We start from the raw sequence: 25365 nt of genomic DNA on the forward strand, positions 1-25365 counted from the left end.
TGAACGAAGAAGCCTGAATTGGATGGATACCATAGACCTAAGGAGGTGGTTCGCTTGAGATAGCGTAAGATGTTCTTTACTGCCAGCATGTGAGGTTCGCGTGGGTTAGCCTGAAATCGAGCACAATAACACACAGAAAACATGATATCAGGCCTGCTAGCAGTTAGATACATCAGTGAGCCTATCATTTGACGATAGAGCGTGATATCGACAGCCGGTTTATCTAGTGAAGGGGTAAGTTTGGTGCCAAATGCCATTGGGACTTTGACTTTTGAGTCGCCCATCATTCCAAACTTCGCTAGGAGAGTCTTCGTGTAAGCTTCCTGATTGATAAAGATGCCTTCGGGTCCCTGTCTTATATTTAAACCAAGGAAAAAATTAATAGGACCCATTGAGCTCATTTCGAACTTAGTCTCCATCAACTGTCTGAATTTAGCTGTTAAGTTGGGATTCGTGGAGCCAAAGATGATGTCATCGACATAAATTTGAACTATCATAAGGTGGTTACTTTCCTTTTTGCGAAAGAAGGTTGGGTCAACCGAACCTTGTTTAAATTTAGACATCTTTAAAAATTTTATAAGCGTTTCATACCAGGCTCTCGGAGCTTGTTTGAGGCCGTACACAGCTTTATCCAGAATATAGCAATGATTTGGATACTTTTCGTTCACGAACCCAGGAGGTTGCTCCACATACACAGTTTCTTCGAGTTCTCCATTGAGAAATGCACACTTGACGTCCATTTGGAAAACCTCAAAGTTTTTGTGAGCAGCATAGGCCAGCAATATTCTAACAGATTCTAGCCTAGCTACTGGAGCGAACGTCTCTTCGTAATCTATTCCTTCCTCCTGACAGTATCCCTTGACCACCAGACGAGCCTTGTTCCTTATGACATTACCTTCCTTGTCCATTTTGTTTCTAAAAACCCATTTAAGACCAACAACCGAAGCATCTGGAGGAGTTGGAATGAGGCGCCAGACTTTGTTCCTTTCAAACTCGTTCAGTTCGTCTTGCATTGCTTGAACCCAATCAGAGTGATCGAGGGCAGTGTTCACTGTCTTCGGTTCAACTTTTGATACGAATGAGTTAAACATACAAAACTCAACCTTTGAAAATAAGGATGTCTGTTTTGCCTTCAGTTGAGATCGGGTCAGAACCTTTTCAGATATATCACCAACTACTTGAGAGATAGGATGATCTCTGGTCCATTTGGTAAGAGGAGGGTAATTCGGATCGAAGGTTGGATCTAGTTCAGCGTTGATCATCTCTTCTGGCTCAGATTGGCTATCGTAATCAAGCGTCATATCATTATGCTCCCCCTCAATTGATGAGTCTTGAGAAACATGAGGTTCAGGGGTTTCTTGTGGTGCTGGACTTTCAGGCGTTGAAGCACCTTCGTTTGGAGGGGCATCTTTGGTTGGAGAGGCACCTTCGGTTGGTGAAGGGCCTTTGGTTGAAGTAGTAGAGCTTGGCTCCCCCTGGACTTGTGAGCTTGGCTCCCCCTCGACATGAGAACTTGGCTCCCCCTCGACTGAAGCATTGTTGGTTGGAGATTCATCAGTGGGCGATTCTCCTTCATGCATTCTTTTTGCAGCATCTTCGACAATTTGCTTCATATGATCAACTTTGTTGTCAGCTGCACCCGCTTCTGAGAGAGAAGCTTTTTCCGATTCGTCAAAGAGTTCCATAAACTTCTCGTATAAATTGGCGATTGAGACTGTGACTTGGCCAGTTTGAGGAAAGATTTCCCTGGCCGTGTCTTCTATGGCTTGTAGCTTCTTGACATAGCTATCGTCGAAGGTCACATAGTATGTCTCTTCAATCCTTCTTGAACGTTTGTTTAGGACCCTGTACGCCTTGGATGTGAGTGAGTAACCCAGAAAGATTCCCTCGTCGGCTTTGACATCAAACTTGTTGCGGTGTTCTTTAGAGGTAAAGATGAAACACCTTGAGCCAAACACATGGAAAAATTTCACATTGGGCTTTCTGTTGTTTATAATCTCATATGGTGTGAGCGTGAATCGCTTGTTGAGATAGGACCTGTTCTGTGTATAACAAGCAGCAGAAATAGCGTCAGCCCAAAAATAAAGAGGTAAGGAAGCGAAGCTTAGCATAGTTCGGGCAGCTTCACACAAGGATCGGTTTCGTCTTTCGACTATTTCGTTCTGTTGTGGTGTGTAGGGAGCTGAGAAATTATGACTAATTCCCTTTTCTGCAAGAAACTCTTCAAACTCCCTGTTCTTGAATTCGAGACCATTGTCGCTCCTGATGTTTCGAACGACCTTCTTGAGCTGGACTTCAATTTGCTTGATAAACACTTTCAGCTTTTGAGTCGCTTCAGATTTGAGCTTTAGAAAGAACACCCATGTAAATCTTGAGAAGTCATCAACGACAACAAGAATATACTTGCTACCACCGATGCTTTCGATAGATGAAGGACCACACAAATCGATATGAAGCAATTCGAGTGGTTCAACAACTTTTGTGTTAATTACGGATGGGTGACTTTGACGACTCTGCTTTCCCATTTCGCATGCAGCACACAAATGCTCTCTGTCAAACTTGAGCAATGGAAGACCCCTAACATCACCTCCAGTGACAAGACGGTTGATATCTTTGAAATTGAGATGAGAGAGTCTTCTGTGCCACAACCAGCTTTCGTCGGATTGAGCTTTTGATAACAGACATATGGCTGGGTTTCCTTTGATGGGTTTCATGTTCAGAGGAAACATTTCACCCTTTCGCTCTGACTTCAGAATCACTTTCTTTGTCTTTTTCTCTATGATTTCAGAACCTTCATCATCGAACGAAACTTTGAGACCTGTACCTCCAACAAGCTGAGATACACTGATGAGGTTGTGTTGGAGTCCTTCCACATAAGCAACCTTCCTTATAGTGAAGTCTCCATTTGTTATCATTCCATATCCCTTTATGGTGCCGAAAGAGTTATTTCCAAACTTAACGTTGCCACCATTTGCAAGAGATCTGTATTCCCTGAGCTCCTCTTTCCTCCCTGTCATGTGACGCGAGCAGCCACTGTCGATGTACCATTCTTCGTCAAACTGCTCGTCACTTATAACCTGCAAAAATTAAGCAGATTTAGGAACCCAAAGTTTCTTGGGTCCATGTGAGCTTTTCATGGAAACGGGAATAGTAAGAGAGATGTCAACTAGATATGTTCGTTTTATTAGAGTTGTTTCATCTTTCTTTTTAATGGTAAAGACTTTTATTTTGTTAGGATTGGGTGTGTTCGCTTTGGACTCTGGTTTGGATTCATCGACCTTCTGCTTTCCCTTCTGTTCAGCTGATGAATGAAGCTTTTGAGAGCAGGCGGGATTAGCTTTAGAGCAAGATGGAGATGAATTGGTGGAAGTAGAAGAATTAGAAGAACGAGAAGAGTTAGAATGAGAGGTTTTGGATGGAGAGGACTTCCTGGCTGGTGACTTTAGGTGACTCTTTTGCTTTTGATCATTGGAGAGACTGACCTTAGAGTCTTGTTCCCCTTTGACTTCAGAACTGAACCTCTGCGTTTGGTTGGAGTTGTGCTTGGAACCGAACCTTTGGTTTCGGTTGAAGTCCTTTTCAGAACCGAACCTTTGCCTTCGGTTGGTATCTTCTTGTGAACCGAACCTTGGTTTTCGGTTGGTATTTTCTTGTGAACCGAACCTTGGCTTTCGGTTGGTATTTTCTTGTGAACCGAACCTTGGCTTTCGGTTGTTGGAACTTTCAGGCTTTCTTACAGGATTGTTTTCATACTTCAGATTCTTGTCTTGGTGTGAGTAGTATGCATTCTGGGAGTGCCAGAATTGTTTCCTTTCAGAAAGGTTTTTCCTGTATCTTTGGTTCCTTTCTATCTTCTTGTCTCTCATCTGCTTAGGTTGATGATGAACGTTCGCTTTCGTTTTTGTTGTCTCCTTGGCTGGTTCCTTTTGAACTTCAGGAGTTTTACTTTGAGCCGAGGGAGCAGAGGGAGTATCCGAAGAAGATTCAGTTTGCACTGAGGGAGTAGAAGGAATGTCCGAAGAGGTTTCACTTTGAGCTGAGGGAGTGGAAGGAATGTCTTCTTTTGTTGATCTCCCATCCTCCTGAGGAATATCTTTCGTACCACTGGTGCTTGGCTCACTGAAATTATCGGGCTTATTCAATGGTTCAGGTATGTATCTCCCTTTTCTCATCCAGGAGGTTCTTTCAGATAGACCAACGGTTTCGTTTCCATTATCTATTGGAGCTTCCCAGAAGTACTCATCACAACCATCTGCATTGTCTTCGTTTACAATATCTGTGAGCTCAGCTGTTTGATGTTTGGTAACTCCAGTCACTTTGTATACTTGATTCGGAGTGGTCCTGACCTTTTGATACACAACTGCTTTTTCTATTAATTTCGGGGACTTTTGTTGGGACAATCGAGCGAACTCCACAGAGTTTTCAGAAATTAGGTTTTTGTGGTTTTCAGTTTCGCTTTTAACAAACTCTGAGCAGTCAACTGTGTCCTCTACAGAAATTTCACTCATGTTATCGTCCTCGTTAAGCTCAGATGCATTTTCAACATCGATTTTGTTTTCTGAGCTTACGTTGGCGTTTAGAGAGTCAAATTTTTGCATGGTTTCGGTTCTCAGTTTAAGTCTGTCATTTTCGTCCAAAAGATTTTTGAGCATGTCCTTGTGGTCTTTGGATTTAATGAAGGACTCAATTTTGTCCAGTCCATACATGTAGGTCGGATTGACATCATCAGACGATATCACACTCTCACAATTGTAGGCTTCGGCATCGATTTCATCCTCCTTAAATTCTAGGAAGGGCAAAATCATGCGATGGATCTTTTGGCCTATCTCACAATCCAAGTGAAGTTGAGTAATATTGGAATATAAACGTTTAGCTATTAAACAAAAAACATTTCGTTGTTTTAACAATTTCAAATTGTCTCTCTGCAAATAAATGTTTTCGTCTTTAACTTTAACTAATTCCGACTCTTTTAACTCAATCCACATTCGCCGCTCCTCACTCTTCGACGCCACCCTGCTTAATTGATCAGTCAGGTTAGAATTGGTGACTCGAGTTTGAGTTAAGCTACTATCTAAATGAGAAATTCTTGTATTAACATTTTTTAGTTCCTTCTCATATGAGGATGATGGTACTTTAGATGAAATAAAAACAGATTGTACCTTCTTTATCAGTTCATCGAGCTCATTGAACTGCTGGCTGAGTGGTTTGGCCGTAAAGCACATATCCTCCTGCACCTTCGGTCCATCGCTTCCTCCATCGGTATTGTATCCCCTCATTTGAGACACGTCAGTCACCATGAAGCATTTTCCACCACCGCTTTCCTCCTTAGCCACATAAGCCTTTCCATGAGTAGGCTTCCTCACTTATTCGTCTTCTGAGTCAGTAGACCAAACTTCTGTGCTACCGAACTCATCGTCATTAACCGAACCCTGCACAATAAGAGCATTAATAGAAGGGTTAGCGGTAGACTTCTTCTTTCTCAACTCATCCAATCTCTTCTGCAGCACGGCTTCCTCATCATTTCCATCGTCCTTTTCAGCCATCTTCTTAAGAACACAGTCCTTAGCATAGTGGTTCTTGCCACCACAGTAGAAACAGCTTACTCCGGAATCGCCATCTGCCTTCGGTTCCTTCTTGGGCTCCTCAGCCTTCGGTTCATTGTTCGCTTTTTCAGAGCTGTAACTCCCCTGCCAGTTTCGGTTTTTGTTGCTGGGGAATATCTTCTTTATGAACGTCTTAGGATTGGATACCATCATGGCATAATCCTCAGTTGTGAGGTCATATTCTTCCAAGTTGAGCTCTTCATCCTCCATCACAGCTTTACTTTTAGATAGGAGGGCCAACGAACCAAGACCAGAAACAACGTTCTTCTCTTGAACCACAATCTTCTCTTGGGACTTTAGAATACCCACCAGTTTCGCCAAAGAGTATGATTTAAACTGCTCATGGGCTTTGACTGTGGAAACCACTGCTCTCCATTCAGATCTCAGTCCGTTCAAGAAGGTAACCTTCTGTTCGATGAGCTTCCTTTCAATGTCGTGTTTGATCATCTTGCTGAGAAGATGATTGAAGCGATCAAACGTCTGGGTTACCGTTTCTTCGGCCCCTTGCCTGAATTCTCCAAACTCAGATAGAAGCAAGGTTTGGATAGAATGTTCAAGATCTTCGTCTGTGGAATACAGTTCGCGAAGTCTATCCCACACTTCCTTTGCCGTAGTACATGAGCTGACCAGTCTGAATGTGTCGGACTGAAGGGCGAATCTGATCAACCTTAGAGCTTTAATATTGCACTGGAATTTGTCTTTTTCATCTTGTGCAATATCCTTCACGTCCTTAAGCAGATCGTTGTACTCTTTTTGCGTCTTAATGATTCTGGATGTTGCAGAATGAGAAAACGGTCCATTGATGATGGCTTCCCAGATGAGATAACCATTGTCCTCCGATCCAATCACGTAATCTTCAAAATGATGCGCCCATACTTCATAGTCATGGGTGTATAAGATTGGAATCTTTGTCGTCGAACCGATGTTGTTGGAAATATTAATAGGGTTTGATTGCGTTGCGTCCATTATGATCGTAAAAACATGTTCAAAGATCAGACTTGTAATAAAGCAGATTAGGGCAAAATAATAAATATTAAGATACGTCAATTAAGATGACGGCTCAATAAATATCGATGATTGCGGAAAACCCTAATGGAAATCTTTTTCACAGAAAAGATGTGTATCGATTACACAGCCTCCTGCTCTGATACCAATTGATGGGATTAAAACAACTTTTAATCTATGAAGATCGATTAGATCTTGAACAAGTATATGAATATGAAACAGTAAAAACGCAATAATAAGAACAAAACAGCTTGAATCAAACGTGTCGAATGATTAAATAAAATCCTTAGAAGAGCTCGATTAAGAACATCAACTGTAAAGGATTAGAAGATTACAAGAACGATTAAAGAAAAATATTGTACTCTTGATGAATCGCTATATCGATAATCTCAGCAATCTTAACCTAATATGCATGCAAGCATTTAACTTATATACAATACATAAAAGGCTCACGGTTGGACGGGCCCAAACCGGTGAATGCAAGGCTAAACTAACGAGCCCAAAAGACGCAACATCAAAACTATCTTCAGCCCTACACTTTTATGTAATTTTATATATTTCAGCTAGCTTTTCAGCTAGTTTACCAAATGTTATTTTTTATCAGCTAGCTTTTCAGCTATCAACTAGCTTTTTATTTAACAACTAACTTTTCAGCTATTAGCTAGCTTTTCAGCTAACAACCAACTTTTCAGCTAGTACGCAAAACATAGTCTAAGTAGTTTTTCAAAAAGCTAGCTTATAACCTACGTTTTGGCTTAACAAACACGACAACATAAAAAAGCTCGAAAAATAAGCTAGCTTATCAGCTACCTGTGGCGCACCAAACACAGCTAAACACAAGATCTTTGAGTGGGCATCGATCAAATTTAGTCAATTATCATATCTAAAAACGCCGTTTAGTAATGATATATTTGTATATTATACAAAATAATGTATTATCAAATGATACGTTTAAACAAAAGATCTTTTAGTGGGCATTGATCAAATTTAATCAATTACCATATCTAAAAATGCGGTTGAAACAAACACTCACTGAGTATATCATTTTAAATCGAAAAAGAAAAAAAAAATTGTAAGTTATTTAAGATAACTTATTGACTAACCATTAGATAATTTATTAACAATTAGTTTATTGTAACTAACAAATTCGCTTATAAAATAAAAGTCAGTCCAAACACATTTATAAAGTTTCTCATATCTTTCAAACATTTATAAAGTTTCTCATATCTTTCAAGCAATACACGGAAGAAAAATGGTAACTAGTATCGGCTCCAATGCAATTCGTAATCAAATATCCTCCCTAATAAATTAAAATATTTTTGCCATATTTTTCTTCTCCTTAATTTGGACACATGACATTTTCTAGAATTTTTGAATTTTCTATTTTTCACTTGTCATTTTATTGTTTTTCATTTTATTAAATTAAATTCCACATTTAAAGGTAATATATATGTAAGGTATTTATTAGAAAGGTTTTATATATATAATATATTCAATGTATTAAAGTCTCATTAATTTTAATAATTCAAATTTTTTTCATTTTTTTTATAAATTCAAACTTTTCAAATTGTTAAAACTTCATATTTAATTTTTTTTAAATAAACTCATGTAATACATGAGTTTCACACCTACTTTTTATAATATTCGTAATCAAATATTTTTATAATACTTAGACAATTGTCTTATCAATGATACATTTAAACAAAAAGATCTTTGGTTGGGCATTGATTAAAAATTAGTCGACTCGATCCCAGATCCAAAACGCCATTGAAACAATCACTCACGAGTACATAATTTCAAATCGAAAAACAAAAGACTCACCGAGTCAAAAGTACACATATGATATCAAATTCAACATTGTGGAAGGTCGGAAGGTGGTGGAGGCAACTTCTGGTTTGGGAGCTTCCCGTCCATGACTGCCCACGCCATTCTCAGTCCCCAACTCAGGTGGATCTCAATATGACAATGCATAAACCAGACCCCTGGATTATCAGCTCGGAACCGGACAGCCACCCATCCGCCAGAAGGCACACCAACAGTGTTTCTTTCAACGGGATCAACAAGATTGAAGCTAGTTGGGTCTGTAGTAGAATTAAAGTTTCCTTTACCTTGTCCCACTACGTAGAAATTAAATCCATGAAGGTGGAGAGGATGGTTTTCAAAGCCAAAAATGTTGGTACCTTGAATCACCAGCTCCACGGTGGTGTTGTATGGCAGCACCACCACTTTTGTACCATGGGAAACCATGGTGTTGTTGGGTGGGCTACCCGTGTAATTAAATGGATTCAGAGGGGTGGTAGGGAAATCAGTGGTGAAAACTGCATTTGATTTTCCAAAGTACCGAGCTTGAAGAAGTGCTATTGTTGGTAAAGTGAAGGAAATGTTGTTAACTGAAGCTGCAAACTTGGTGCCATTGATCGGCCCTTGACATGTTTGATTTATCAGGCATGGGTCAGTTCCAAGACCTACCGCAAAATAATACCGATTTTGTACAGTTTGTGGAACGTTCACAGGGAACTGTGAACTACCCAAACTACGAAATTTATTGGTCCAATTTGCCACATAGGAAGTGGCATTGATAACTGGTAGTGTAGGTAAGGAAAGGTCTTTGATGGAAGCATTAATGGAAGATGACGACATGGAATCACTCATGTATTCAAGAACTCCGACAACGGTGGTGTTGTCAAAAGTTCCGGCAGCATTTGTGGAATAGGGTCTTGCGGCCATCATGAATTTGGCATTGGAGGTGAGGGTTTTCGTCTTGAAGAGAACATTACTCGTTTGGCCCGGCGTGATGTAGATTGTATCTGTTTCAAATGGCTTCACATAACTCGCATCGGCATCAACAATGGTAAATGTATGATTTCTAATTTTGAAAAAGAGTTCGTCATTGAGGGCAGCATTAATTAAACGAAGAAGGTATGTCTTTCCTGGCTTCACCGTAAGCTGAAACGTTTCTGCATGCAATCACAAAATCAAGAAGAGAACAAAAAGATATAAACTTATTAATTATACAACGATCTTTAATAATTATGTACCCATTGGTGAAGAACGGTTGTTATACAATGGTCCAGGAAGCCCATTAATGGTATAAGCATTTGAATTATTCGGGCCAGCTCCGGTCTGAAGGGCCTGATTAATTACAGCTTCCGTATCGCTGTTCCACCACTCCCCTATTAATTAACAAGACGTAGTTTAGTTTAGTTTAGTACAAAAACGATAATTCGCAAACAAGGTTAACTAAGAAAAAGAGGCCCGTTAATTAGTTACCAAATATAATAGGGACTTCCTTGTAAGGTTTCACAAAAGGGTACGAAGTATTGCGTCTAGGGAGAATGACAATTGGGCCATAAAGGGTTGATCTAATCCACGAAACATGGGCGTGATACCAAAGTGTTCCGGTCTGCCCGATAATGGTGAAGTTGTAGACATACGATTGGCCAGTTTGAATCGGACACTGTGTTATGTATGCCGGCCCATCAGCCCATCCGCTCCGAAGTTGTCGAATTCCATGCCTACCCTCATCAAACAATCGTTTAATATTAACACCACAAGGCAAAAAAAAATGATGGTAAATCCGACAATCAAGAAAAGTTAAATACGTACCAATGGATAGTGATATTGTTGGAGACATGATTAACCACTTTAATCACCAATCGGTCGCCTTCCCTAGCGATAATCCTGGGACCCGGGAATTTGCCATTGACAGTTATTATGCTTTTGGTTTGACACAACCTCGTCACATTTTGCATCCGTATCTGAATACACATATCATATATCAATAAAGATATAAAACAAACGATAAAAGAATAGAATCTGTAGTAAACATCAAACTTACGTTAAACTTATAGTGCCTGGTAATACCAGTGGAACCAGGATTTGCTAATGCCAGTTGAGGGTACAAGCAAAGACAGAATGTAAGAAAGAGAGAAGCGGCAGGCAAGAAAGTTGATGGTAGAGCCATGTTGATTGTATTTGGTGTGTTATGGTGGGTGATCGGAATGATGGAGGGTAATGGTTTATATAGGGATGAATCATGAATGTATACTTGTGAAGAACATATATATTTTACCTACTGCATGTGGTCCAGTTATACCATAGAGTGGTGTTAAAGTCAATATATCTGATTTTGACTTGCGTCCTATTGGTTATCAACTCATCCAATTTATAGTATGACTATGTTGCCCTTTGTTTCAAACCTACAATGGCAAAAAAGGGTAAGTCTGTCGTATCAGGTACTTTATCTTCTATCATAAAATCACCACCAATTTTACGTACTTAAATCACTTCAAGAATCAACAAAGCAGTTTTTACAAAGCGAAAGCGCATAGTCTTCTCGACTTTAGTTTAAATTTACTTGATCATCTAGCTCTTTATGTGTTTATTGAAGGATATTTTAGATATACTATTTAACAGTAATAAAGAAAATTATTTTAATTTGATTTAGAATTAAAAGTTTTACAAGAGGAATAACTTTTTTCGGGACACCATTTTTGAAACTCAAAACAAATGAGTTATACTTATAGGACTTTTCAGTTATACATATTACTCTAAGTTTACTAGTTTATTTTCTCTTCAAAGGGCTACCCATAAATAAATAAATACAGACTAGAAACACACTCTCCAAGTACTTTATATTTGTGTTTTTCTCCTTTATGTATATTCTAACATTTAGTTACAATTTCATATGTATACAATAACCACATGTGACACTGGAAAAATAAACTAATATAAAGAGACTCTTGGATCTATAGTCATGAAGCTTCGACGACGTAAAAAAAAAAAAAAAACCAAGAAAAGTCAAAGCGTCAACATGCACCAATTTTGAATATAATTAATAAGTTGTTCTAGGTTATATGTTTATCCTAATAGTTAAAACTAATAAAAAGCTAAAAGAATTGAATAAAATGACACATAAAATACATTTGAAACGAAATCTATAAAAACATAGAATTTTTAATATTTTTGCAACCCAAACACCAAATCATTCCCAAAGCTCGACATTGTCCATATAAAAGTCATATTAATCGCATCCAAAGCCACACATTTTATGCTTGTATATTAGATAAAGACAATGAATCTATCCGCAACAATAAATCTAACACGGTTCATATTGTGAATTACAATGTCACACCAATGAGCAATCTGCAACCAAGATTCGGACTGGTTGACACCCGGTTCAATAAAATCTTGCAGAATAAGATGTTAATCTTCTTTGGAACAAGACTATTACATCTTGTAGAATAATTTACACATTCAAAAATCATCTCGTCTATATAAAGTCTAGTGAAGTAAACATAAAATTTAGCAGAATAATCCAAATCTCACACCAAGTTATCCTCGTAATCCGATATATAAGCCAACTTAACAAGCTAGTCTAAATTTGTGAACCGAACCTCTTCGGCACCCCCACTTGTCTATGTCAATTCCAAATCCAACCATGAGAAGACGATTTATCAATAATAAGCCAACAATATTTGTTTCTCTTTAAGAGTTTAGTCATTAATCCAAATGTCTTTCACGGGAAAGTCTTCGATTCATCCCCATTCATTTACAAAGAATGCAGTGTAGAATTACTTATTCATCATGTTACCAAATTTTACTTTATTTTATATTTCTTCATTTAATGATCTCTAATGTTGTTTGTTTTATTTTATTTAGTGCGAAAAAGAAGGCAATCACCTTAAAAAGAATTCTAAAGGAAAAGTGTGATGAAATCCGATATGTACCGTAAATTATACATATTTTAAGAGATATTTTAGATACTTTTCTGCAAAAAAATTTATGATTAAAATAGGAGAAAAAAATGCTTATTTGCTTTATATTTATGTTTTGTAGCCAAAAATGATATATTAGTAAAATAGAAGTTAAAAGGGCTAATCAGAGAATATTTTCGTGAAATATTGAACAAGAAAAATGGTTTCACTACTAGAAACTTGAGTTTCAGCTACGGATTTTGCTACAGATTTATTCTCTAGCAAAAATTTAGACTTATAGCTAGGGAAATACGACAGATCTATCATGTTTTTGATAATTATTTTATTTATTTAATATATGGAATATTAGTGAGGATTTACTGAGGGATCAGCTACGGATCTGGCAATTATTTAACGATACATCACTATTCCTCGCTAATCACTCGAAAAATGAAGGCACTTAGCTAGGGTTCAGCGAGGGATAAAAAATTGTGGCATATGGTACGCGTTTAGCGAGAGAACGACGACGGAAAATTTATTTGGGTTCCATCTTCACGAAGGCAGTGTAACTTTCCTTCCCTCCAACTTTATCACTCTTTACTAAGTGTAATTAGCTTCTGCTTTATCTCACCATCTCTGTTCGAACAGATGACGACGCTACTCACCCGATTCCGGCAACCTCCATATCTTTAAATCTGAAAGTATTCTTCGTTAACCTCCGATTCAGGTAAATCTCATCTCTCTTAGGTTAGTTTTAGTTCAATTTCACAATATACTTTGTTAGGGTTTAATTTACCTTGAAACTTTCTGGTTATTGTGTTTCGTAGCCATATGAAATGCCTTCTTCATTATCTGCAAGTTAGTTTCAGGTCTACCATCGATTGCATCTATATAAGAATAGACACTTAGAATTAGAACTTGAGTTAGGGCTTGATTCATCATAGTTTGTCTTCCAGTTCATGAGAATTTAAGGATTCAGGAACCCTTACGTTTTTAGGTTTTCCCCAATTCTCTTTCATATTTAGGAGGTGGCAACGTGAATTTGAGAAGAAACAGGTGACTTATCCTTCATTATAACAAAGGAGTTGTTCGTTTTCTTACTTAATGGGTACTTAATCTGGACACCTAATGACTGACTTAGTTTTCTTTTTGTGGTCTAGAATTGTATACAAATCAATAAACCCTAGCCCTAAATCAATAAACCCTAGCCTTAAATCAATCATAATAGTTTTCTTTTTCTGGTCTAGCACTGTACAATTAATTCTGCGGGTGACATATTCACCAAGATGGTAATACTCGTCCTCCAATATTCTTCCTTTCAGTTTCAGGTTTTGGATTTGAAGTGTTTGTGTGAATCTCACACACCTTGTCAAACAATTCCAAATCCAAATCCTCATCTGGTATTTCATAAATACAAATATGATTGTAGGCATATGCGAGGCTTGTATTCTTGAAGTTAAACTTACTGACAACTGAAGGATGTCTTTGCTAAGGTCAGGTTCTTTTATTTGCTATTATTTATAAAAAAAAATGAGATGATATAAATACTTGCTTAATTGTAGCAGACTCTATCTGCCTATTACACGCAGTGCAAAACAAGGGTTTATAATCAGAGTGCCATATTGGAATTTTGTAGACCATAAATTTCAAAATTTTCACCCATTCAAAAAAAATTGTAGATTTTCCACCCTCTTTTTTATTTTTTAAATTCCATGCTAGTGTAAGGTTTTTATTCAAAATATTTATTTTGTAACAATTAACAATCTAAAGCATGGATTGAGCTCGTTTACACTCCTATAGCAATTGGAACAATTAATAGTCTGCCACTTGGAGTCTTCCATTCACAAAATTAGGTCCTAGTTTGTCTTTTGGAATTTAGAGGGCCCACTATCGGTCTTCACTCACAAGAAAATAAAAGAAAAATTACTAGGCCTGTTTGCTTGGTCTTTTAACAGAAAGGATAAATCACACACACCTAAATATAAACACCTATCTTTCCAATAACTTCTAGCATGACTAAGCCAAACTCCCTTTGGTTTGTTACTAATTGTGGAAAAGAAATTTTGTTTCTTGGAGAACTGAAAGAAGTTTTGGATGCTACTCAACTTGAAGAATTGGAAGATGCATTAATAGCACTCATTTTCATGTTTGTCATTTCTGAATTTCTATTTTTTTTAATTTCAGTTTCAAAATTCAGTTAATGCCCCTGTTTCTTGATTAAAGCAATAGTTCATGTTAAATTTTAAAAAGTTGGAATGAACATAATGAAAATTTTATGTATTTTTCTTATGGGCTCATCCATGGTTTATTATGTGTTGATGAAAATTATATAAGTGAAGATTATATAATTTGTAGCTGAATTCGTTTTCTAATTACTTGGAAGGCAGTTCTCAGACAAGGAGTGATTACCAAGTTCTTTATTTTGTTATTTTGCCAATATGCACAAGGAGTTAGGATTTTTGAATATATACTTACTGAGTTTGAAAACATAAGATATTGTGCCAAACCTACAATACACATTCACTGTTTAGAAGTCCACACCCTGTTTGATTGGAATATAGACTGAAACTAAACTCTAAAACAGCTCTACAACTTCATGGAGGAAACAGGGACAAAGTAAAGAAAAAGATAGTGAAAGACAAGATGAAACTGGATTTATTTTCTAAAAAAAATGAATCTTGACCATGCTTGACCACATAAAAAAAATTTATTTTTTTTAGTTGCTACAAAAGGATCCAAGCAAGAGGCTAGTCAATGGGGTAACAGGAAGTGATGAAATAAAGAATCATAAACTGGATGAAACTGGATGCATTGCTAACTTTGACAAAATAATTTATTTATTTAGGCCATGACAAGGTTGTTGATTGGTGGAGTGTTGGAATCTTGTTGTTTGAGATGCTCACAGGACAGGACAGGTGATTGTGATTTTCTTATTGGTAAAATTTTCCTAGTGAAATGACCGTTTTGCCCTTATCAAGTCTAATTTAATCTTGAACAGCCACCATTTCATGGAGGAAACAGGGACAAAGTATAGAAAAAGATAGTGAAAGACAAGATGAAGCTCCCTGTGTTTTTGTCAAGTGAAGCACACACCCTTTTGAAAGGGGTAAGTGTATTTATTTTCTTAAAAAAATTGAATCTTGACCATGCTTGACCACATAAAAAATACATTCTCAACTAATCCCTTTAGATGTAGTCATGTGATGGTTGAAGTTGCTAAAGTAGACATAAGATTTTTTGATCTTTAAATACGTCAAACTTGCTCTTATGGTAATACATATGTATAATGATATAAACAAAAGGAAGGAAGGACACTAGCACCCGAACTCCTAAGTCCTAACACCATACAAAGTACAAAGTTACAATCTAAAGAAAAAAACGACACCTAACATTACTTATTACTACTGATAGATACAACAGAAGAGAGGACACAAACAACCATGCACTGTTTATCTACAGTTGCAACATTTGGAGAGAATAACTGCAATAACCATTAGAATACGGCTCATTTGACCTCTTTCAGGGGTTTACTTATGTCAAGCATGCAGCCTCTTTCAGGGGTTTACTTATTTGTTCTAAAAAACTTGTATTTCTAATTTCAATTTTAGTGTGTTTAAATACAATTTTATTTGTAATATGCTTAGTCTCTATGGTTATTCATGGATAAATTAAAATTACCTTTTTGCCCTCCATTTATATATCCATTAAATTTTCTTATTACTTTTACTAATGATGATGTGTATTTTCAGATAAGTCACAAGATAAATAAATTAGCTTTTGGAAGCTATTATCCTGGGATTGTAAATCCTCTTTATGGGTAATTACTAATTAAATTATTATTTATTTTTCTTTAAATGCAACAAATAACAACGTACTTTCATTTTTATTTTTTTTATTTTCAATAATTGGATAATATTTGAAGTACAATGCCCTAATAAGAAAAATTAAATATAAAATAGTGTAATTAGTTAGATTCTTTAAAATACAATGTCTTGATAACAAAAAAAAAATCAAAGTAAATAAATAAAAGTACATTGCTATTTCTATTTGTTGCTTATAATTATTTTTCTTTAAAAAATTCAGGGTGCATTGGTTTCAAGTATCTCCAAATGGAATGTATCAGTACTTTATAAAGGTTAGTTTTTATTTTTTTAAGCTCCACTTATTCAATTTTATATAATATAATAATGAAAAAAGCTCATATATATTTATTTATTTATTTTTATATATTTTTCTCTTGATTCCAGGTGGTACCAACGATTTACACGAACATTAGAGGTTACACTATTCAATCAAATCAGGTATTTATTATTATTCAATAAAAAATAAAAAAATGTTTTATTCATATAATAAATTTATCTATTTTATATTAAAAGTTTAAAACATTTTATGAATTTGGTGTTTTATAGTTTTCTGTTACTGAACACTATAAGACCCTGAAGTTAGCAGAAGGTCTCTCCCTGGTGTTTTCTTCTTCTATAACCTTTCTCTAATTAAGGTATTTATTTATTTATCTAAAAAAATACAAATATTTAATTAAACTCAAAATATATAATATATATTTTTATGGGTTTTGTAGGTGACATTTACAGAAACACATATCTCCATTTTACATTTCATGACAAATGTGTGTGCCATTGTTGGAGGTAATAAGTAATACATTTGTTGATCACCTAACTTTTTTATTTTTTATTTTTATTAATGATGATTAAAAATATTTGAGGAAATGGAAAGTGTTGTTTTAATCAAGTAAAAACTTAAATATTTTTTTCTTCAATTAAGTCATGTATACATGAATGTAAAAGTGTTGTATACATAAGTTGTGTCTGAAGGAGACCAAATGACTATTTTACCCTTACATTTTTCAAAAAAAGGTAGTGCTAAAGATATGATTATTTTAAGTTATAAGAGAAATGTTGATAACAACACAGGGAAAAAGTAAGCAAGTATGGGGATCGAGTTTTGAAAATCATTGAAGGTATTGTAAATGCACATTACAATAACACTACAGATAAAACCAAAAGCAAAACCAAAAGCAGCAGCAACAGTACAGATTCCATTAAAAGAAGGAGAACACATTAAAAAAAATCCCAAATGAGGATTTAGGTTATGAAGATGAAGATGATTTTGATCCTCTACCTAGTTGTAATTAAGTGTTTTGTAAGTAGTAATCAACTTTATGCAAGGTTTGGGTATTAATTAATAGGAGGCTTATGAAGTGGTTCATTCTATTCCTTGATTATGAATTTAATGGGATGGAATGAACCATTCCATTCCTTATTTCATGTTTTTATTTTTCATATTTTTTTTGCTATAATAGGAGGCTTATGAAAGTGCTATGGTGGCTAAGTTTGGTGATGATACTAGTTGCCACCCCCTCTTGGATAATGAAACATGGTGTGATGTTTCTGGAGGAGTTAAGAAAGGAAGAATATATGGATTCGGATATGTGTCTGATCCAGCGAGCTTTTTGGAAGGAACATCTAGTACAATAACATCCCAAGAGGTTCGTTTAATTTTGTACTTTATAAAATTTTCCTATCATAGCATTGTACTTACAAAGTTTCCTATCATGGCATTGTACTTACAAAGTTTCCTATCATGGCATTGTACTTACAAAGTTTCCTATCATGGTATTATACTTAAAAAGTTTCCTATCATGGCATTGTACTTACAAAGTTTCCTATCATGGCATTGTACTTACAAAGTTTCCTATGATGGCATTGTACTTACAAAGTTTCCTATCATGGTATTGTACTTTAGGTTGTCTATGAACGTGTACGAAACGAGATGCGTGGCAAAATTGATGCTAAAGCTGCAGAAATGGAAGCTAAACATCAACAAATGCGTGAGGAAATGGATGCCAAAGCTGCAACAATAGATGCCAAACAACAAATCGATGCAAAATTAAATTGTGAGATAAACCCGTTATCTTTACATAAAGTTGTAGTGGTCAAAACAAGGATTCTGGGGATATAAAGAACCACGAACTCCAAGTTATAACGAAGAAGTTATGACCCGTCGAAGTTTCGCGACGGAACCGGCACGGCACCGACAAGCGTAAATAGTGAAATTACGATAGAGCGATATTTAGCCTTAGCGATCTAAACGAAAGTCATAGTGTTCATTAAACTGAGAGTGTATAAAAAGAACGCCCAAATCTGACTTCGTATGAGGAAGTTATGATTTTTCGAAGTTTCGGCTTAGCATTGTACAACCCGAAATTCGAATATTAGATCGAGCGGTTTTTAGCCGACACAACCTAAACGAGAATCGAAGATCTCGTTAATAGTAGCGTAACGATAAAAAGATGGATGAAAACGGACGTCGGATGAAGAAGTTATGAATTTTTAACGGACCAATCCTATCTCAGCCTATTAATAATATAACTTTTAAAATAGATCAAAATTAGCTGACGAAGTCTAAATGAAAGTGGAAGAGTACCTTCCTGCCTTCGCGTGGATATAAAGAACGTACAAAACGGAGCTCGTATGAGGAAGATACGATTTTTTGAAGTTTGGAATCGAAATCATGAAATTTGGTGCGAACCTGATGACGTGGCCAAGCCACAACCGTCTGATGCGCCGTCTCAGATCACGCCACGTCGCCTCGCTTCGCCCTACGCCCCACGTCCGAAGTGGGAACGCCCAACATTCCTTCGGTCCTTATCCCCTTCCGAGTGCGAGCTAGCTGGATCCACATGACAACCTTATCCAAAGCTACGCGGCGCGTAGCTGCTAAACGCCCAGCGTTCCGAGAGGCTTCGCCTTCTATAAATAGATGCGAACTCTTCTGGATTTTTCACATCAATTCCACTTCTCTCTCTACAATCTTTCTCTCTCTAGGGTTTTAAACCCTCCCTAAATTCTAGGTGAACCCCTAACACCCGAAGGAAGCCCCGAGGCTCCCGGAGTCCCGAGAAAAATGGTCTTTCGGTTTAGAAACGCTGCTCCAAGCAAAGCCCAGTTTTCTTTAAAATCCGATGTAGGTGAGCTACGCCTATGAAATTTTTAATATAGCTTTTAAATAATTATAGTAATGTTATTAGGTTCTTAAAATAATTATTTGAGCTATTATTATGAGTTATATAGGGTGTTGTTTAACGCTTATATAATAATAATAATAGCTAGACTATTAATTAATTGCGGTTAACATTAGACTAAACCCTAGTGGTATTGATACTAGGTTTTGTCAAGGGAAAATTGTTTTGAGATAACGAAGTGTTGTCCGAGTACCGAGTCACCACCTAATCAGGTGAGTGCATAGTCACTTTCATCTTACACATAGATATGGAGTATTTTATATAAATTACGTGTCGTGTGTGCATATTATCTGTATACTTGCTATCTATACTGGATGAATGATTTTATACATGTTTTAAATGATTTAAACTGTATATGTATTTTATATCTACAAAAATGTTGGGGTAAAACATGGGTAGATGTACTATGACGATGTGTGATAAAATGTTGAGAGACATCGATGTTGTTGTTGATTCTGTCATATAGCGGAGTATGGACGACGACCACGGACTCTTCTAGATAGTCCAGTGGAACACTAGCAGGCTCGTAACTTGTAGGTGTTTATGAACGATGTGTTCACCGGTGTACTCCATCCCCCACATGGTTGCCTTAAGGACATTTATTGCTAAGGAATCCCCTTAGCAGTAGTGTCCATCCCGATGATGATCCTTAGGTTAGGTCTCTTATGATAGGTGTTTAGGGACGTAAAGTGAGGATAACAGGAACGGGTAATCGGGTTATTTTTGGTTGATGAAATTAAATAACTTATTTATTATGGGTTGAAAACCCTATGTGCTCACCAGGCTCTCAAGCCTGACCCACTCATTTCATGTATTACAGGTAGTGGCGCTCGAGCATAGATGTGATGTTTTGGATGAGGGATTACGGATATAGGCCTGTAGATATGAAATAATGTAGTAAGGCTTATATTATATTGTTTATGCTTTTGATCTGTATCGAACATGACATCCCGAGTCTTTCAAAGAAATACGTTTCTTTGGAAATGCTTTTGATAAATCTTTATCATTATTTGTTTTGGGACAAATTCCGCAACACTTTTATTTAAAATGTTACTCTGATTTTCTAACAACCATAAACAAAATCGGTCTTTTTTGACCGTAAAAATGGGGATGTAACAGTATAAATAAGTTTAAATGGTTTTTTTTAAGCAAAAAGTTAATTAAATAAAGAAATAATAATAATAATAATAATAATAATAATAATAATAATAAATGATATTAAAGGAAGAAAAAGATTACGAAGGACCATTTAGGGATGCTTTTGAAACTTCTAATGTTAAGATATGGTGTAAGGGGACAAAATAATTATTTTGAGGAAACTATAGGGACTTAAGTTGTAATTTTCGGATTTAATGGCTTAGGATACCTCCTGTACGATATCATATCATATCTCTGTTTCATTCAAAACCCTAAGTTATTTCCTCCATTAGTGCTCCTTCTGTGTGATTGACAACCAAAAGCAAGCGAGAATGATATATATATATATATATATATATATATATATATATATATATATATATATATATATATATATATATATATATATATATATATATATATATATATATATATATATATATTGGTTCAAATAAGAACCCAAAAAGGTTAACAACCTTAAGAATCATTTTTAAAATATTTTTATTAAAGGTATTTTGGACAAATCAAACATTAATATTATATTAAGCAAACTTTTCCGTTCCTTAGTTTACAAAAGTTGTCACTTATTGTCGGATCACTGCCAGACCAACGCCGGACGACCGTCGGAGTAACACCAAATTTAATGACATTTTTCTGACTATATTCACAGCTTAATAAAACAAACATTTTGGCTTCTATTTCTTTGATAATACTTTTTAACACATAAAATTTAATTTTTGCAGCCAGATATATAAAATTTAATAAAAAAAATAAAATTATGCCTTAACAGTTTTAATTTTCTCTCATCAAAATATTATATTCACAGTTTAATAAACATATTATTTCACTAATTCACAGTCTATTATTTTCATGCATATGTTCATTCATACTATAAAACAAAATTTATATAAAATACACACTTTAATACAATTCATTCTCAATTTAATACATAAATTTCATAAATTAATACAATTAATATACACGAATATACATATTCAAATAAGTCAAATGAAAATTTTGACACCACCTACTACCACATGCTACCAGCAACCAGTCGTGTCACCGCCGCATCCATTATTCCTTCTAAATCAGATCTGTATATACAATCATATATATAAAATCAAAGATTCACAGGTTAAATATTATATTCACAGTTTAAGAAACCATATAATTCACTAATTTTGAGTTTAATGCAAAATAATAATAAAAACTAATACATTGTTACATATTTATACAACACAAAAAATAAATATATTCATAATAAAATCAATATAAACATACTTACATAAAGCATTCATATTTTAACACAAAATTCATTAAAAATTCACAACTTAATACAGTCAATTAACAGTTCAAACAGAAAATTCACAGCTTAATGCAATTAATTCAAATTTTTAAACACAAAAATAACAATTTAATACAAAAAATTCACAACTTAATATAGTTAATACAATTTAATCAAAAAAATTCACAGATAATGCAGTTAATTCACAGTTTAAAACATAAAAATCATAGCTTAATACATAAAATCACAACTTACTACAATAAATTCATAATTTAATACACAAAAATATAAATTAACATCCATATTATCAACTTGAAACTCTTAATGCAGTTAATACAAAGTTTAATATACAAAATTCACAGCTTAATACAGTAAATTCACAATTTAATACACAAATTCGCAACTTAGTATAATAAATTTGTTGTTTAATACACAAAAATTATACATTCATTATTATATTCTCAAATTAAAACTGACATTTCAAAATTTTAATTCACACTTTAATAAAGTAGTTTATGACACTCATTTATAGTGTTCACAACTTAAAGACACTTTCCAAATTTTATAATTTTCATTCGCACAAATCATCAAACACCTTGTGTGCATCAAAAAACCATTCATAATACTTATACAACTCAGATTATTCATAAATACAAAAAAAAATCACAATACCATTTAGGTTATTCAAATATTAATACATAAGTTTATACACTTATTCACAACTTAATGTACAAAAAACACTATTTACAGTTTCAAATTTTCATTCAGGCAAATAATCAAACACATTGTGTGCATCATGAAATGATTCTTGATTCTGATTTTTACTAAGCCTTTAACACATAATAGGTATCAATGATGGAGTAAGATGTAAAACGCAATAAATAAACATGAAAATAATTGTACAGAGGTTAAAAAAACACTCATATGAGCCTCATCATAATGTACCTGATGTGAAGAAGATGATGAGTGACACATCAGTTGTAACAACACCACCAAATCTTATCTACCTAGATTTGCTACTCGCAAGATCTCACAGATCTGGTCTCGTCGGATGTTGATGCTCCTGTAACTCGCCTCGTCAATCGTCAGTGACATTGTAGTCGCCGTTGATGGTGGTGATTGGTGGCAGAAATTACAAATTTGGAGGAGGAAGACACTACTGGTGGTTCTACAATGGTTGAATGGTGGTGGATCTCATAGATCTAGAGCAGAAATCGCACATCTAGATGGCGACACTGGTGCCAGCTTGGATTCCATCGGAACTCCTTTGTCTGAACATTAGATTTCCTCGTAAATCCTTCCACATCTCGAGATCCCATCAGAACTCCTTCCACATCACAAGATCTAGCTGAAAAACTTGTAGATCTAAAGGAGGAAATTGTAGATCTAGCGTCAAAAATCATAGATCTGGAGCTGGATCTCGTAGAACTGCAGAAAAGAGTGTGTAGAAACAGTGGCGATGGATGTTCAGACATGATGGGGATGGTAATGACGTGACATCGAAGGTAGGAGGAAGATATTCCGATCAGAATATGAGAAAACACACCATATAAGAGATACTCGTGGTGGTGGAGACATCAACACTGGTGGTGGTGGTGGTGGTGAAGTTGTCGTCACTGGTGGTGGTGGTGGTGCAATAGCCGATGACAGTGATGATATTCATCAAATTGGTGGTTGAAGGATATAAATGAAGATTTTTTCTCTAAATGTTAAAAGGGGAGAATTTGAAGTTAATAGATCTTAGACGCATCAGGTAATGGTTCTTATGGTTCTTATTCTTTTTTGGTTCTCATTTGAACCTTTACCTATATATATATATATATATATATATATATATATATATATATATATAGAGAGAGAGAGAGAGAGGTAGGTTCAAATGTTTCTCACATCTATTATATGTTACATGCACCAATAAGAATTTAGAAAATATTAAATGTATATTAAATGAAATCCATACTTATAATTTTTTTATGGAAATTAATTAAATTCGTCATTAATGTCAAGATTAATATTCTTTCAAAATGAATTCGTATCTAGATGAATAAGAGCGTATTCAAGTAGAACGAGGGTATATTCTATTAGAATACACTTTCACTCTTCATATTCCATACAATTTTATTGTATTTTAAGTCAGTGAGTTCTGAAAGAATGTTATTGCTAACATAAAAACCTAGATACGAATTCATTCTGAAAGAATGTTATTATTGACATTAATGATGAATTTAATTAGTTTCCACAAAAAGAAAATTATAATTATGGATATCATTTAATATGCATACAATTACGGAAATCATTTAATATCTATCTTTATTAATTAAGTAATTATTTAATTTTACTAAATTCCTATTGGTGCATTCTAGCACACAATAAATGTAATAAACAAAATAACCTATATATATATATATATATATATATATATATATATATATATATATATATATATATATATATATATATATATATATATATATAGGGAAAAGTTCAATAGATAACCATAATTATTGGTTCTTTAAGGAACCAAATCTTTTTTCAATTTCTAGAGCTTATTTTTTATCGAAAAAAAAAATCTAAAGATATCTAAATTCATATATTATCATTTTGAATGTGAAAAATATTTTTCGGATTCACCGTGTGAATCCGGATTCACGTTGAGAATTTTCAAAAATTCACGATTTTAATTTGACGTAAAAATAAATAAATAAATAAATAAATATCCAACTTGATATCATTGGAAAAAAGATAAAAAATTTATGAATTTCTGTATTTTTAGTTTTTTTTTTGATAAAAAATAAGACCTAAAAGTTGAAAAAAAAAAAAGATTTGTTCCTTGGTTAATTATGGTTCTCTATTGAACCTCCCCCTATATATATATATATATATATATATATATATATATATATATATATATATATATATATATATATATATAAGGAGTCGTTCAAATGAGAACCCAAAAAGATTAAAAACCCTAGGAACCATTTAAAAAAAAAGACATTAATGACATTATTGACAAATTCAACATTTATAATTTATTAATCAAAATTTTCATTCATTAGTTTATAGCTAGTTGCCACTTATCATTGGACTGACGCTTGACCATCGTCGGGCTAACAGCAAATTTAATGACATTTTTCTGGTCATATTCACAGCTTAATACAATAAACATTGTAACTCTTATTTTTTTACAATACCTTTTAACACATATCATTTCACTTTTGTAGCAAAATATAGAAAATATAATATAAAAAAATTATGTCTTGATAAATTCAATTTTCTATTTTTTAGATTGTAGATTTCATAAAAAAAATGTATCGTTTATAAGTCATTCACTATTTAAATTATCATATGCACAGTTTAATAGACATATTAGTTCATTAATACGCAGTCTAATATCTTCATGCATATATTCATTTATATTTTAACGCAAAATTTATATAATATATATACAACTTAATACAGTTCATTTTTAGTTTAATATATAAAACTAATAACATAATACTATCACTTCTACATTAATTCACAGATTCGAATAAATGAAATCCAAACTCTGTCACCATCACCAACAACCATATGCCACCATCAACCACACGTGTA

General features: G+C 34.5%; 2 protein-coding genes across 7 annotated transcripts; one reads left to right on the forward strand and one right to left on the reverse strand.

Annotated features, from left to right (window-relative positions):
* Positions 1-8304: 8304 nt before the first annotated feature.
* On the reverse strand, positions 8305-10596 carry LOC145072907 (laccase-2-like). The gene is made up of 5 exons (XM_079019399.1): positions 10447-10596; positions 10215-10366; positions 9879-10123; positions 9647-9781; positions 8305-9565 (listed from the first exon to the last, which is right to left on the reverse strand). Exons 1-5 carry the CDS (start codon positions 10570-10572, stop codon positions 8460-8462), a joined length of 1764 nt encoding a protein of 587 aa, XP_078875525.1. The 5' UTR covers positions 10573-10596; the 3' UTR covers positions 8305-8459.
* Positions 10597-12782: 2186 nt separating this feature from the next.
* LOC145077010 (uncharacterized) lies at positions 12783-20299 on the forward strand. 6 transcript variants are annotated; one of them, XM_079022791.1, is made up of 13 exons: positions 12783-12869; positions 12953-13031; positions 13734-13797; positions 15150-15219; positions 15303-15410; positions 16054-16121; positions 16388-16439; positions 16552-16605; positions 16714-16802; positions 16884-16950; positions 17236-17464; positions 17625-17810; positions 18068-20299. In XM_079022791.1, exons 11-13 carry the CDS (start codon positions 17414-17416, stop codon positions 18281-18283), a joined length of 453 nt encoding a protein of 150 aa, XP_078878917.1. In that variant the 5' UTR covers positions 12783-12869; positions 12953-13031; positions 13734-13797; positions 15150-15219; positions 15303-15410; positions 16054-16121; positions 16388-16439; positions 16552-16605; positions 16714-16802; positions 16884-16950; positions 17236-17413; the 3' UTR covers positions 18284-20299. The 6 variants fall into 6 exon arrangements, with proteins under 6 accessions (XP_078878917.1, XP_078878918.1, XP_078878922.1 ...); XM_079022792.1 differs by lacking the exon at positions 15150-15219; XM_079022796.1 differs by lacking the exon at positions 15150-15219 and having other exon boundaries at positions 18068-20283.
* The last annotated feature ends 5066 nt before the right edge of the window (positions 20300-25365 follow it).

The sequence above is a fragment of the Lactuca serriola genome, chromosome 9, assembly GCF_051521515.1.
Source record: "Lactuca serriola cultivar US96UC23 chromosome 9, Lser_US96UC23_V15, whole genome shotgun sequence".
Classification (NCBI taxonomy): Eukaryota; Viridiplantae; Streptophyta; class Magnoliopsida; order Asterales; family Asteraceae; genus Lactuca; species Lactuca serriola.